This window comes from Triticum aestivum, chromosome 6D (assembly GCF_018294505.1).
Source record: "Triticum aestivum cultivar Chinese Spring chromosome 6D, IWGSC CS RefSeq v2.1, whole genome shotgun sequence".
Classification (NCBI taxonomy): Eukaryota; Viridiplantae; Streptophyta; class Magnoliopsida; order Poales; family Poaceae; genus Triticum; species Triticum aestivum.
Window position 1 is genome coordinate 7,741,957 of NC_057811.1, and position 15,302 is coordinate 7,757,258.

Sequence of the window (15,302 nt, forward strand, 5' to 3'; positions counted from 1 at the left end):
AATCCTGAAACAGGAAAGTTGACTTCAATACAAAGTAAGCACACCAAAATAGAAGAACAAGATAATCGAGAGGCTGGAAAAGCTGGCAGGAAGGAGCAAAGCGCCATCTATCAGTGCAAACTTCTGCCCAGCACCAAGCCTTATTTATTACAAGCATAATCAAAGCATGATCAACATCTCAAATGGTAACGGAGCACAACCCTGTGAGATAATGAACTGAATGTTCACAATGGGTAAATGGAATTAGGTGGCAAAGGAAGCGAAGACTTGTAGCTCAGTCTTCCAGCTGGGAGAAACAGCAGTCCCTCTCCATCTGCATTCAGCATTCCGTTGTTCAGTCCTCACAAACCTATCCCAGTTAACAGATATTGGCATCGATATTTCATAGCCTGCAAGCCAATATCATCCAGACAGGTCAATACTCTGAAATTACACAGGTGAGGGAGTTCAGCACGGCCACATGCTTGTTCGGTCCTCACGTTAATGTAAGAATGAAAGAGTTTCCACGAGAAATCAAAGAATACGACAAAGATCAAGGTCATCTATACATCACAGAGCCATGCTGAAAGCTATCTCAAAAATCAACGGCTAAAGCTATACATAAAAAAAGCTAGAAGAGAATACCTTAACAGAATAGCACTGCATATACAGTTTATGTATATGCTCTATTAGCGACAATGCAATCAAACAAAAAATTGATGTTGAATACCTGATTAGTAAAATATAGAACTCAATATTCTTCCTTGTGACCATGTCAATAACATTTCTTCAAACTATTTAAATTGTAATGTCTTCTGTTCAAAGTTCGACAAGAAATGTGAGCTTGAGCATAACCCTATTTAGTTTCCTTCCATAACGGGAAATCCTACCAATAAAAATTAAATTTCACATAATTTTTTGTGTAAAAATTAAACCCTATTTTGTGAGCATAACCCTATTTAGTTTCCTCCAGCAACTCAGTTCTGAAATCTCCATGCGCAATACTGCAGAAAAAGCCCCCTATCGTAATGAAACTAGTAACAGAGGGTGTATCATGGCCGGCTAGAGGAGGTTCTACAAAACAAACTAGAGAGATAGAGGGTATATGATACTGGTGGCAGAAACTTGCACGTACAAGCTGCATGCTGCGGAGTCCAATCAGAAGTTTGTTGTCAAGAAAAAAAAAAGCATAATCACAATAATAGACTTACGATGCGAGGATTGTTGGGATGCCTGTCGACAGCATTCCTAAAGGCAGATTCAGCGCTGCATTTTTCAGATTCTGTAGTACCATTGTAGAGGAGTTCTGCAGACACCTCTTCGAGTGCAGGCAAGTGCTCGATGCCGGCTGGTCCAGCCCCGTTCTGCTTCCATCCTTTGACGCCGAAAGTTAAATAGAGGCCCTGGAGCATGGGCATTGCCCCAGACTGAAATGTCAGGCACGATGGGCTACTGATGGTGAGTCCAAAGCGTTTGAGAACAGGGAATGCTCCTGTTCCATTGATTGCAATCATTTCTTTTCGGGGTCTTCGTACATACAAAATAAGGTCTGTGAGGGATGGCAACCCCCCAACAATATCAACATCCTCCGTGAGCAGCTCATCAACTTTGAATCGCAACACACGCAGGTTATGAAGTTCCCTCATCCAGTTAGGGACCCTGGAAAACCAACAACCCCATGGTAACCAGCTTGTGGCGAGGATTTGAAGGCTGCAAGGAGGAGACAAGCCATCCATGCATCCGTCGGTACATATGTACAGGAACTCGAGGCTACAAAGTTTTCTCAAAGAAGAGCATAGAACATCCGTATGTCTCACCATGTTTCCGGTGAGAGTTAGATCTCTTATATTGGTCAGCTCTCCAAGGCCAATGAAGTTGTCTAGTGAGTTTACTGATAAATTAAAACCATCAAGAGATCTCAGGTATTTCATTTTGCCAATCCCATCAGGCAGCCCTCTATCATGTTCAATACGCAGATGTAACAGGCGTGGCAAATGAACTACATTTGATGGAACACTAGCACAACGACGTATATCAAATGTTTCTAATTGTTGGAGCCCTCCAATCTGTGTTGGTATGTGTACATAATCACGAGTGCCATCAATCTGTATATATCTTAGCTGATATAGTTCGCTCATCCCAGTGAGGTCGATTGTCCTGTAATCCTCGACAAAAAGAACTCGGAGGAATTTGAAATTTGACAGAGGAGGTATAATATTAGACCATCCAAAGATCATAACGGACCGAACCTGTGACAAACTAATTTTCCCCTGTAATAATGTTGCATTAGCTGCACCATTCAAGCGAATAGACAGCCGACGGACCTTGTATTTCTGTGTTGTATTGTCTTGCGAACCATCCACTACAGTGAGAAAATTCTCTTCTGCACACTTACACAGGATAAGATCGAGCATCATATCGTGTACTTTGCATTCTGTCACCGACCCACTGCCGTCAAATCTTACGGGTTGAACAAGGCTCCTATTGACAAGCTCATTGAAATAGTTTCTAGCAATTTTCTCCATGTCTTGTCCATTTTCTTTACTAACAAAACCTTCCGCCATCCATTGGCGTTCCAGATCCGACCTCTTTATTGTGTAGTCCTCCGGATACATACCAACATATAACAAGCATGTCTTCAGATGACATGGAAGGTCTTTGTAGCTGAGGTTCAAGATTTCTCTCATCCTATCTAGTGTGAGTTTTGCCCCATACATTGAGCCCAAAGATTTCCGTACATGTTCCCACTCCTCTTTTTTGGGACCTTCACTTGCTAGCAAGCCTGCTATGCTAATAATTGCAAGGGGCAAGCCATCACATTTTTTGAGAATTTCAAAAGAAACATCTCTGAGCTGGTCAGGGCAAGCGTCTTCTGAGCCAAATATCCTGCCAAAAAATAGCCTTCTTGAGTCTTCATTGCTAAGGGACTTCATTTGCAAAATGTGATCACGAGAAATGTGATCACGGCTAGGGGGGCAACATGCCATAGCAACCCGTTTACTTCTTGTGGTTACTATCACTCTGCTGCAAAGATCATTTTCTGTGAAAGCACATTTAATAGTTTCCCAGGATGTTACATCCCATAGATCATCAATTATTATCAAGTACCTGCCAATCATTCAGCATAAAGTTAAGATAAGCGCAAAAAATTATCAAAAACAAATTTAGGAGGTTGAACCAGATATATTTAGCTTCCTTCAATCAAATATTAGTTGTGTCTGAATAGATAAACGGACACATTAATTGGGCTGTGATTGGTCATACATTAAATTTATAGAAAAATATAAATACATGAACCAAAAATATTAGACAATTTTTGTTTAAGAAATGTTGCTCACCAACGAGAAACTTAGTAAACAACTCAAATATAAGCTGATTTTATAGTACATGTTATTAAGTGCACTTATTAGATGCATATTTTTAACAAATTTTACTTTTTACTGTTTATTAGGATTATCTAATGATTTCCTTCCAAGTTTTTCTTGCGCAATATATTTTTATTATATTTTTGAGATTGAACAAGGCACGTACAATAAGTACCCTTAAGAAATCTAGCTATCAAAGGCAATGACAAACAATAATACAAGGATCAAGAATATGTACCTCTTACTCTTTAGAACTTCTCTGAGCTTGTCAATAAGATGTGACTCGCGGGCATGAATAGATGGCTCTACCCCAAGTTGGGATAGTAAACTATGGAGAAGATGTGGAATGTTAGGTTTTCGAGAAACCGGCACGAATGCACCAATGTCAAATTCGCCCTTCAGCCTACGGTATACCTCATTGGCAAGTGTTGTTTTCCCTAGACCTCCAAATCCCACAATTGATACTACCTTCAACTGCTTCTCCTCATCAATTAGCCAATCTACAAGTTCATTCTTTGGCCCCTCCATGCCAACAAGGTTAGCTGCCTTTTCATAGAGTGCTTTAACTCGTGGGTCAATGGAAACGACATTACTTGATGGGGGGATAATCTTATCAAGGGCATATCTTTTGTTTCGGTCACTTGCCTCTAGCACAAGTTTCTTGATCTCTCCAATCTGTCGAGAAATCTGGTGCCGAGCTCTTAAAGTTTTGAGACGTCGAATGGTCTTGCGGACAAACCCCGAGTTCTTGTCTTTGTCCCCAATGTTTTGCATAAAGTCATCGATTATGTCCTCGATGTCATAAGACAACTCCCTTAGTGTGTTTTTCCAGCACTTGGTCTGTGGATCTAGCTCATCCACATATGCAAGTCTCTCGAGAGCATCCTTCATACTACCAAGCTCATCACGGATGAACTTCACCTCTTTTCGCAGGTTTTTCAGCTTGGTGAACTCCTCCCCCATGATGGTGGTCACCTTACCCAGGAGGGAGTTCACCGCACCAGTAGATGCGCTCACCATTATTCCGGCCATATCTTGCTGGCCAACTATTCTTCGTGGTGCCTAGTTATGCTTGAGAGGTACCTTCTGTTTGGGCACGATATAGGTTAGAGATTTGGAGTTGGATAACATGCTTTTTTTGCGGGGTGAGTTGGAGAACATATTGGAATTCCTTTCAAACTATCTTAGAGCAAAAGTGCAGGGAGATCAACCTTTAATTGGAAGTTGGAACATGACGTTTGAAGAAAGGAGGGCTGAGTTTTGAGCGATTTGATTACCTGAGAGTTGCAACGTGAGCTTGAAGAAGATCTGTCGGGCCGAGGAAGATGTAGCTACTGGATGTTCACCGGCAATCGGTGGTGGAAGCAGCTGGCCAGCAGTACGTCGGAGAGCAGGAGAAGTCGAAGGCTGAGGTGTGAGTCCATCCCACAGATTGCTGGGAAGCAGAGGAAATGCACAACGATGCTACACTTACGGACACATTTCACGGAGGTGTTGTTACAGACGAATGTGTCCTTTATAGTTGGAGATTTGGTGGGAGAGTGGCCCACCAGTGGAAATCACATGGGGGAGTGATTGGCGGGATAGCTTTCCGTAGGATCAAGCCGTAGAAACTGTCCGTGAGTGTATCGTGATGATGGTGAAAGGAAGAAGCGGAAATGTATTGTGGTCGCAATCTTCCCCGTAGAATGATATTGTTGGGAAGGAATGAGTGGAGGAGGTGCATGCTGCCATGCTGTTCGCACAATCAATTATCCGGCCAGTGTTAAACACATAATAACAGCATATAACAGCAGAAACCGGGCGGATTTTCTCCACACGTACCTATCTATCTATATATATATATATATATATATATATATATATATATATATATATATATATATATATATATATATATATATATAAACTAACTGACGGGTTAAAGAGAAAAAAGATTATCTAAAAAATCTCACAATAATCAGAAACATCTTGCCATTAATTAGAAACATCTTCTCTGAGTTTATTAATTATAACCATTAGATCTTCGTAACGTGGTGGATCTTATCTCTTTTAATTGTACAGGCTAGGTTTTATTTTTTTTCTTAAAAATTTAGATCTCACGTGCATTGTGCCCTTCATGTACGCCTCCTTTTTCCAGAAAGAAAAAATAGATATCACGTGGTGCATTGTGTCCTTCATGTACACAGTCCTTTACAAAGAAAAAAAAAATTAGATCTCACGTGATGCATATTGTGTGCCATTCATGTACGCATCCCTTTTTGAAAACAAAAAAACACACGGGTGCATACTGTGTTCATCACATAAGCATCCCTTTTTTCAAAAAAAAATCTCACGTGGTGCATATTGTGTCCTTCATGTATGCCACCTTTTTCTTGAAAAAAAATAGATATCACGTGGTGCATTGTTACCTTCATGTACACATTCCTTCACAAAGAAAAAAAAATTGATCTCACGTGGTGCATATTGTGTACCATTCATGTACGCATCCCTTTTTGAAAAGAAAAAAACACACGGGTGCATATTGTGCCCATCACGTAAGCCTCCCTTTTTAGATAAAAATATATCTCACGTGGTGCATATTTTGTCCTTGATGCACACATCTTTATTTTATGGGAATTCATGTACACATCTTTATTCTATGTAATTCATGTACACATCTAGCGATGAAAACGGAGCAGAAATGGGCGAAACTATGTGCTACTACATTTATTTTCATATATTTTGCTGAAACAGAAACAAATACAGAAACCCCCGGAAATGAATACGGACACAGATACAACCGGAAACGGACACGGAGCGAATACAAAGCAGAACTGGAAACAAAAGTGGGTGTTGACCGGAACTTAAAAATCCCTTGAATCATAGAGTTTAATGAATGGTTAACATGGCTACAAAATAATATCATTATGTTGGCAACTTAGCATAGTATTGTAGTAGTACTGGACAATTGCATATAGGGTCAAGCTGAGTACGTGTGTGGTAGTAGAAGTCGGGCCTCAAATGATTCATTCTACTCATTGTGTCATTGTGTGTGGTTTGGTGGTTTGGCTACAAAGTAGCATGGGTCTAGTCGAAAGAAAAATTCCATGCTTGTTCCACCGGAAGACACCGTTCCCTTTTTGTTACCGTTTCCGCATAAAAATTTTTATTTGCATTTCCGTTTTGCAAATTCCCCTTTTCGTTTTCATATTTTATATCCGTTTTCATCTTTCCTCTGGAAAAGCAGAAAGTTCCCACTACATTTTCATCCCTATACACATAACCGTATATTTCTAACCCAATGGACCTTAGATCTCATATTGTCTTAGAAAGCTACATCACCAACTCAAAATAGTATATATCTCACGTGATGCATTGTGTCTCTTTATGTATGAATCTTTTCTTTTGAGGAAAATTTATGTGTGTTATGGTATGTTTGTTTGACGTGCGCCCTATGAGCTAATCAAATCATGGGGAAAAAAGAGGTAAATCCAAGGATGCATCCGGCCCTCCCCAGAACCCGCTAACGCTGACACCACGTGGCTGATGGATGACAGAGAGAAGACTGATGCCTACATGCCAAGCCGCAATCCATGGACACCTTCACCTGGTAGCTCCTCCTCAAGAAGTAGGACCGTGTAAACTTCCACACCAGACACTACACCCCGTTCTCCTCCTATTACTCGCCTCCTCTATGATGCTTTCAAATTCAAATAAGTCGTCCACCAACTTCTTCAAGGTGATCATGTGCACAACCACTACCTCGATCACTAGACGTCGAAAATACCGGTCATGTGTGCATGCTCATTCCCAAGGTCACGAACAAGTAGGCAACCTCATCGTTTGCATCGAGCATGCCTCATCAAGTCACGACAAGGAGCAGGTAAGGAGAATATTTTTATATATCTCTACGCAGTTCTCCTATGGAAGCATGGTGCCGAGGGTAACCAGGCCCTGTTGTGGATCTCTTGCAAGGTTGGAACTTATGTTCGGATTCCGGACTCTTCAGCTACTTCTTGGTGTCATGTGCACATATGCAGGAGCAGTGCCGTTGTCCGCTCATGTACTCTCAGAGAAGGACAACACCATGACAAGCTGCAATTTGGGCATTGGACAACCACAAAAATGAGTCTTATATAAGGTGTGTGGTGAGATGCTTCTTGAGGTAAATACTTACTAGCTGCAAGAAGCTTAGTTTCTGAAGGAGTTAATGCTATCTGAAGTATAAACCATGCAAGACACTTCTATCACGCAAACACAACTTTAGCTGCTTAAAAATGTGTCACATGCGCATGCAAATCATGAAGAGAACCAATATCTTCTATTTTTACATCATACAAAGCTCAAATACATATACAGTAGATTATTTTTATTGTACATGCACGTATGTCTATTTACAAGTTCATGACCGTTACCTTTCGGGCTGGCGTGCCCTGCTCCTTTCCTCTGGTGGCCGAATGGTACTTTGTAATGCCGTCCTTAATAACCTCTCTACTTATTTTATGTGCTCCTATCTGCTTCCCTCTGGTGTGATTGAGATGATCGACCATAGACGTCGTGCCTTTTTTTGGACCGGCAAGGATACGTGCTCTGGCGCTCGCTGTCTTGTTGCTTGGGATAATGTGTGTGCAGATGTGCAGGAGGGTGGCTTCGGGATCCGCGATCTACGACGACAGAACATGTGCCTGCTCCTCAACTTCGTCCACAAGCTTCACCAACCGGACTGTCCCCCTTGGAAGAGCTGGTTCCTCCGCAGCATCAGGGGGGACGTTGGCGACTGCTCTTCGGCTCCTTCCTTCCTCGAGGTCATCGTCCGCCGGAGGCTCCCCACGTACAGGGCCATCACCCGTGTGGCGCTTGGGGACGGGCGCACTACCTCCTTCTGGCATGACCGCTGGTGCCCCGGTGGTGCCCTCTGCTTCGAGTACGCGGCGCTCTTCTCCCACTCCACGCGCCCCAATGCCTCCGTGGCGGCGGTCGCCCTCGACAGTCTTCATCTTCAGAGACGCCTCTCCTCTGTAGCTGCTTCTCAGCTGGGAGAGGTCCGGGCTCTCATCCGTGCCCTGCAGCTTGGTGACACTCCAGACCGCCGGTTCATGGCTTGGGGCGAGGACCTAGCGTTCAGCTCACGCGCTGCGTTTCGGGTTCTCTCCTCCAATGGAGTGCTCTGTCAGACCTCCATCGACATTTGGTGCTCCAAACTTCCCAGGAAGATCAAGATCTTCGCTTGCTTGCTGGCTCGTGACCGCCTCAGCACGCGTGTGAACCTGTTCGCGAAGAACTGCGCCCCCTCTAGTATGTGTGCCTCCTGCTCCGCGGAGGAGACTGTTGTGCATATTTTCACCTCGTGCGCGCGCAGCCTCCACCTGGCGCCGCCTTGGACTGGGCCCCTTCGACTCGGTTGGCGGGATTCTCTCCTCGCCCCCGGGTGCCCCGACCTCGCCTCCGCTCTGGAAGGACGGGCTCCTAGTGCTGCTTTGGCAGATCTGGAAAGCCCGGAACAACGCCACGTTCAACGGCGTCGACTGCGACGTTGGCGACATCCTCTCCAGAACTGCGGACGACATCATGCTCTGGAGCCACCGTTACAACGCTCCTGATCGCGCGCTGTTCCTGGAGACGCGTGCTTTTTTTTTCTTTCGGCCCTGTAACTCTCCCTCTCCCCCTCTTCGGTTTTTGCTGCTTAGTTGGTAGTTTTTTATCTCTTCGATGAAAAACTCTGTATGACTGCCAAGTCTTTCGAGTAATACAACAACCGGTGGGGCCCTGGCCCCCCGTCATTCTCGAAAAAAAAATCTCTCTGATGCAGTCCCAAGCACAATCCTCCCGGGATGAAATACATCACACATACGCGTACCCTCAGATATGAAAACCAACCTTCGATCTTTACATGATACACACCTAAATCTCACATGGTAAATCCATTTTTTTATCTTCTGTCCATACTACCGATAAAAATCATTCAACTCGCAAATGCTTCCATTTTGACATCAGCTTTGACCGGCTACCAATGGAAACACTGGTTCTATGCAAAAAGAAACTTCCAACTGTCCTAAATCGTCTCGGAGAACATACAACTATTGATAGTGACTTGGTCCTGTGTGATCGAGGGCCACTATCTTTGATGACTCTCCTCAATTCTCAAATCGACACACCACCAGTACATAACATCTTGTGCAGAAAAGCAATTACCTCAGATAATACATTGTATACTAAAATTATGAAAATATTAATTGAAAATCGATAAATGACATTTGATCGATGGATCTTGCTAAAAAAGCATATATGTACATTCTATATTATTTTATAAGAAAACATAATGGACATGCGCCATACAACATGTTTGCCTCAGTTTAATACTTCTTTGACAATGTTTCTTTGAAAATAAAGTCGAATGATTTTTCATATAAAAAACTTTTTCATCCGAGTTCGTATGCAAAAGTTATGCCTATTTTAAAAAATTCCAGAGAGATTTTGCAAATAAAGTCGAAATTCATATTTGTTAATTTTCCAAACAATTAGACCACATATCACATGGGAAACTTATTTTATTTTATTTTTTTGACATTTCCATCATTTTTTTGCCTCTCTGTTGGGACCTTCACTCGCTAGCAGGCCTGCTATGCTAATAATTGCAAGAGGCAAGCCACCACATTTTTTGAGGATTTCAACGGAAACATCTCTGAGTTGGTTAGGGCAAGCGTCTTCTGTGCCAAATATTCTACCAAAAAATAACCTTCTTGAGTCTTCGTTGCTAAGAGTCTTCATTTGTAAAACGTAATCATGGGGAAGGGAGCAACACGCCGTAGCAACTTCTAGACTTCTTGTAGTTACTATTACTCTGCTGCCAAGATCATTTTCTGGGAAAGCACATTTAATAACTTTCCAGGCTGATACATCCCATATATCATCAATTATTACAAAGTACCTGCCAAATATTTAGCATAATGTGAATTCATGTAGCAGAGAAATTATCAAATATTAATCTTAAAAGGTTAAACCAGAGAAAATTAACTTTATTGAGTCAAATATATAGTAGTTGCTATTGAATAAGAAAACAGACTCATTAATTGTCATGACTAAAATTCCCCAAGGTTTAGCTACAATTTAATGATATGTGCTTGAGATGAATTCCTTTACAAAATGTGTTCATTTAGCAAAGATACCAGCTCTACCTCCAGCAATATTGTGATATATTACTTGGTTCTTTTTGTCTGAGTTTCTATGTCAAGATTTATTTGATGAATTTCTTCCTTCTCATTATCTGAGCGCTTACCTTGTACTCTGTCATGTGATGCCTCATTTCTTCTATACTTACTCTAACATTTGTTTATTCATAAAAGGGGTTTTATCTGAGGAAAAATGGGTTCCTGCTTACCAAATAAAAATATTTTTTCAAGAAAAGGATATGAGAACATATACATCAAAAGAGGATTCAATAAGGAGAGATATGATACAAAAATAGTTCATGATTATAAATCAGGCCAATGGTGGGCTCTCCTCCCCCACAATCCCGTTCAGTTTCAACCCAAATCACCCCAAACATACAAGCCGTAAGAAACAGATTAAAGTAAAAATCATAATAGATGACCTAAAAGTACTTAACACTCCTGTGTTTAAGAAATGTTGCCCAGCCAAAAGATACTGAGGAATAATTCACACGAAGGCAATTTACACATATGGGATAAGTTTACGGCAAATGAAACTAGTATCTGCACATTCTAATACACTTTTTTACTTTGCATTTCTACAGGAACATCTATTGCCTGCTTTGGAGTTCTAATACTCGCAGAACCATTTTTTTTTCAAATTAACGGCCAAAGCTAAATACATTGTATTTTGAAACTTAGGAGCAAAATTTTATCCAAATTAACACTTTTCTGTGTAAGAAATGTGGCAACCATAAGATACTTAGGTGCAGTTCAAAGTAAGACGACCTACTGTTATGGGACAAAGTTTATAGCAAACAAAACTTATATGCATGTGTACTCTTCTTCACTTTTTTCTTGTTTGTATTTCATTTGGAGCGTTTAGTTTTTCTATAGGGTTCTAATACTAGCAAAAATAGAGTTTTATAAAATTAACGGATGACGCTAAATATATTGTGTTTTGAGACATATTGAAAACAATAACAAACAACAGCATGCACACAGAAAACAGATACCTCTTATTTTGTAGATGTTCCCTAAGTCGGTCCAGAAGGACATTTAACTCGTAATGATGAGAAGATGGTGTACACCCAAGTTGAGACATTAAACCATGGAGAAGTTTTGTGATATCTGGCTTCTGAGAGACTGGCACAAAAGCACAGTGCGAAAAACTTTTCTTCAGCTTACCATATACCACATTGGCAAGTGTTGTTTTGCCTAGACCTCCAAATCCCACAATCGACACCACCTTGAATTCCTCGTTCTCATCTTTTAGCAGGCTTTCAAGCTCCTCCACTGGCCCTTCCACACCAACAAGATTGGCTGCATTTTCATAGAGTACTGCAACTCGTGGGTCAATTTCCACAGTTCTTGATTGAGGAATGTCAAGCTTGTACCGTTGGCGCCGCACACTTATCTCAAGCACAAGTGCCTTGATCTCCTTGATCCGACCAGCGATCTGATGGCGGACTCTCAACTTTTTTAGGAGTCGAACCGTCTTCTTGGCAAACCCATGCTCTTGGGATTCACTTTTCTTCCCAATGTGATGCATAAAGTCGTCGATGATATCTTCAATGTCGTAAGACATCTCCCTTAGCGTGTCCCTCCAGCTCTTGGTCTGGGGGTCTAGCTTGTCCACATCTCCGAGCACCTCGAGAGTATCCTTCATGCTGCCAAGCTCATCCCTGATGAACTTCACTTCCTTGCGTAGGTTCTTGAGCTTGGCGAACTCCTCCCCCATGAGGGTGGCCAGCTTGCCGAGGAGGGAGTTCATGGCGCCGGTTGAAGCGCTGATCATGATTCCTGCCATCTCTTTAATTAGTGAATTGCCTTTTCTGGCTCACTAGCTAGTTAATTAGTCATACTTGCTTCTGCTTACATGCATGTTGCCTTGTGCACCTGCAGTATGTATGAAGATTAATATAACTAGATATATCCCCTGAAAAATAGATATATACATGTCAGAACCCCTGATGGGGTTAGATATATATGTAGCCTGAATAATGAACTGTAGATAACACTGAACACACAATGGCACAAATTGTGTTGACATTAATCGGTTCAGCAAGAGCTGGCTACAGAGCAAACTAAGAGCGCTTGGGTTAATTTGGAGAGGGATTCTCACTTACTTGAGCAGTGGCCAGAGTTGGAGTAAGATGGTCGAAGCTCTGTTCTCCACGAAAGACGACGATGGCCGCAGATATGGAGCTGAGGGAAACGGGTTGTCAGAAAAATTATTATGGGTGGAGGGCAGCAGATCCCTGCGTGAAAATGATAAGGGAAAAAGTGCAGAACAGAGTCAAAACTTGCTTGTAATTCAATGAATCTATCGATAAGACTGAACACACAATGTTACAAATTGCTGATGACCGATTTGTGAGCATCGATTCAGTAAGAACTAGCTACAGAGCAAACTGGCCGGGTAGAGGGATTCTTACTTACTTGAGCAGTGGCCAGAGTAGGAATAAGATTGTGGAAGCTCTGTTCTCCACGGCCCACGAAACACGACGATGTACGCAGATCTGGAGCTGAGGAGACGGCCACTACTCTTCCATATTTTGCAAGTGGAGTAGACAGGAATTTTTTTATGGAGGACAGCAGCTTCTGCGTGAAAGAAGAAGAAGAAGAAGAAGATGCAGAATAGAGTCAAATCATGCTTGTAATTTACTGGATCTCACACAGATTTTGCATGCAGCAGCTGTGGAAGGAATAGACCCGTGGAGAAAGGAAAGCCCAAAATGATGCTCACCTTGCCGCTCGCTCAAGCTGGACGCGTGCTCGCCGGCGTCGTCGCTGCTGCTCACCTCGCCGCCGGGCGCCCGCTGACGAATCTGGAGGCTGCCATGGGAGAAGGAAGCTGCGCACTGCGGAGAGGAAAGAATCTCGGGGGAAAGCAAGCAGGCAAGGGAAGGGAAAGCAGTGTGGAATTTCAGGGAGTCACATGGAAACAGTAAAAGTGGTAACCAGTGAGCTAGGTGAGCTTTGCTACATCAACAAACAATTACGGGCTGGGAAGTGTTACAGGGTGATTAGACAGTTTTTGCCCACCCACCTGAAAATTAGGGGGGCATGTTTAGTTAGTTAGAAGGAGCTAGGTACTCCCTCCGTTCCAAAATAGATGACTCAACTTTAGTACAAAGTTAGTATAAAGTTAGGTCATCTAATTTGGAACGGAGGGAGTAGTGGGCTGGAGGAGACTTGTTGACTTGGGGTCAAGTGGCCCTGCTGCTGTGGTGGTCAAGCGTGCCGCCGCTGCTCGGTTCTCTCGTGTTGTGGTGACATAGGCCATTCCCATGCTTCCTGCTGCGTCCGGAAAAAAAAAATTCAAAACAAATCTTAAACTTGTAGACGAATCGGATCCTAAACTTCCAGTCCTAGAAATCAGTACGCCGAACTCTCAAGGTGTGTTTGGTTACTTTCGCTGTTGGGCCTGGCTCAGAGAGGAAAAATGAGCCAGGCTGACAGGTCCTGGGTGAGGGAAAACGAGACCAAAAATGTAGATGTCTAACTTGATTGGTTGCATGTATTAGGGGGAATTGTCATCGAGATGCAATTTTGACCCGGCGTTTGGTTGCAGAAATGCATATGATTAGGAGTTAACAACAAAACTTAACAACCACCAGGTTTGGCTTCTCATTTCGTCGAACACGTTGAGTGCGCCGGAGCTTCCTCTGCCCATCATGCACACCGCCAGCTCCCAGCGACCATGGACGCGCCCGGCACCTGGACTCCTCCATGCGCAGCATCGTGGACGCGCCCGGCACCTGGACTCCTCCATGCGCGGCACCGTGGCCGCGCCCGGCTCGCCGGCACCTTGCTGCTCCTCACGCACGCCAACAGCGCCAGGTTCCGGTGTAAAGAACATCCCCGGTCGCCGCCAGCGAGTAGACGTGGCCGTCCTCCTTGACCAGCGACACGTTGAGTCGAGGCACGCTCGATGGAGTCGCCGCAGGCATCGCAGACGACGACAGTCGCGGAGCATTGTCAACGGCGAAGCCGGTGTTCGCCGTCGGGCCGGTCTGCCTCGTCAACGGCGACGGTGACGACGTCCTGAAGCGCGGCCCACGTGCGCCTCGAAGCATTGCTCGGGCCTGGCTCTCGGGAACTGCCGATTCGGTCGTTCCCAACGGGCCAGGCCCAGGGGTGTTTTAAGAAACCGTGCTATGCAGACTCAACAGTGTATGCAACGAACCAAACAAGAGAGGTTCAAAAAGATGCTGCACCGCGCGGGCCTGGTTGGGCTCGATGCGGGCAACCAAACTCGCCCTCAGATCTTGATCTATTTTAAATTTAGAGAGCTTTCCCAAACAGGGATTGTCGACGTGGCAAGTCGAATGCTAGGACTGTTGACTGCATTGGCAAATGGGCTAGTCCAACAAACGCGAAACGATTTTTCTTTTTCTTTTCTGTAACATGCGAAGTAAATATACTGTTACCGGGCCAGCCCAACAGACGTGAAGCTAGTTTTTTATTTTTCATAACACGCGAAGTAAAAATACCAAAAAAAGTGAATGTTTGGAGGAATTGAACTTGCGACCTGGAGCGGCAAAACTCCCCCGGCTGGCCACCACAGCGTTCAGATTTAAGGACAAACAAATTTTCAAATCTCCAGGTATTTTTAAAGTGCGAACACATTTTGAAAATTCTGAATACTTTTCTTAAAACCGTTTTTTGTTTGAAAACACAATCAATTAATGTTTTGAGAAAATGGAACAAATATTCAAACCTGAAAAAAAATTCAAATTTTTTAACCAATTTTAAAAAAGTGTTTATATAGTTTTAGAGTACAATTTAAAAGCGTATTTGGCAAAATGCTACCATGTCATAT

General features: G+C 43.1%; 1 protein-coding gene across 14 annotated transcripts; it reads right to left on the reverse strand.

Annotated features, from left to right (window-relative positions):
- Nucleotides 1–8: 8 nt before the first annotated feature.
- On the reverse strand, nucleotides 9–13,451 carry LOC123142973 (disease resistance protein RGA5). 14 transcript variants are annotated; one of them, XM_044561710.1, is made up of 8 exons: nucleotides 13,224–13,451; nucleotides 12,917–13,078; nucleotides 12,604–12,682; nucleotides 12,354–12,413; nucleotides 11,491–12,277; nucleotides 9,912–10,254; nucleotides 1,191–2,729; nucleotides 9–389 (listed from the first exon to the last, which is right to left on the reverse strand). In XM_044561710.1, the coding sequence occupies exons 5-8, from the start codon at nucleotides 12,270–12,272 to the stop codon at nucleotides 342–344; spliced, it is 2,712 nt and encodes a 903-aa protein (XP_044417645.1). In that variant the 5' UTR covers nucleotides 12,273–12,277; nucleotides 12,354–12,413; nucleotides 12,604–12,682; nucleotides 12,917–13,078; nucleotides 13,224–13,451; the 3' UTR covers nucleotides 9–341. The 14 variants fall into 14 exon arrangements, with proteins under 14 accessions (XP_044417645.1, XP_044417646.1, XP_044417642.1 ...); XM_044561711.1 differs by having other exon boundaries at nucleotides 12,913–13,078; XM_044561707.1 differs by having other exon boundaries at nucleotides 12,604–12,735; nucleotides 12,913–13,078.
- Nucleotides 13,452–15,302: the final 1,851 nt, after the last annotated feature.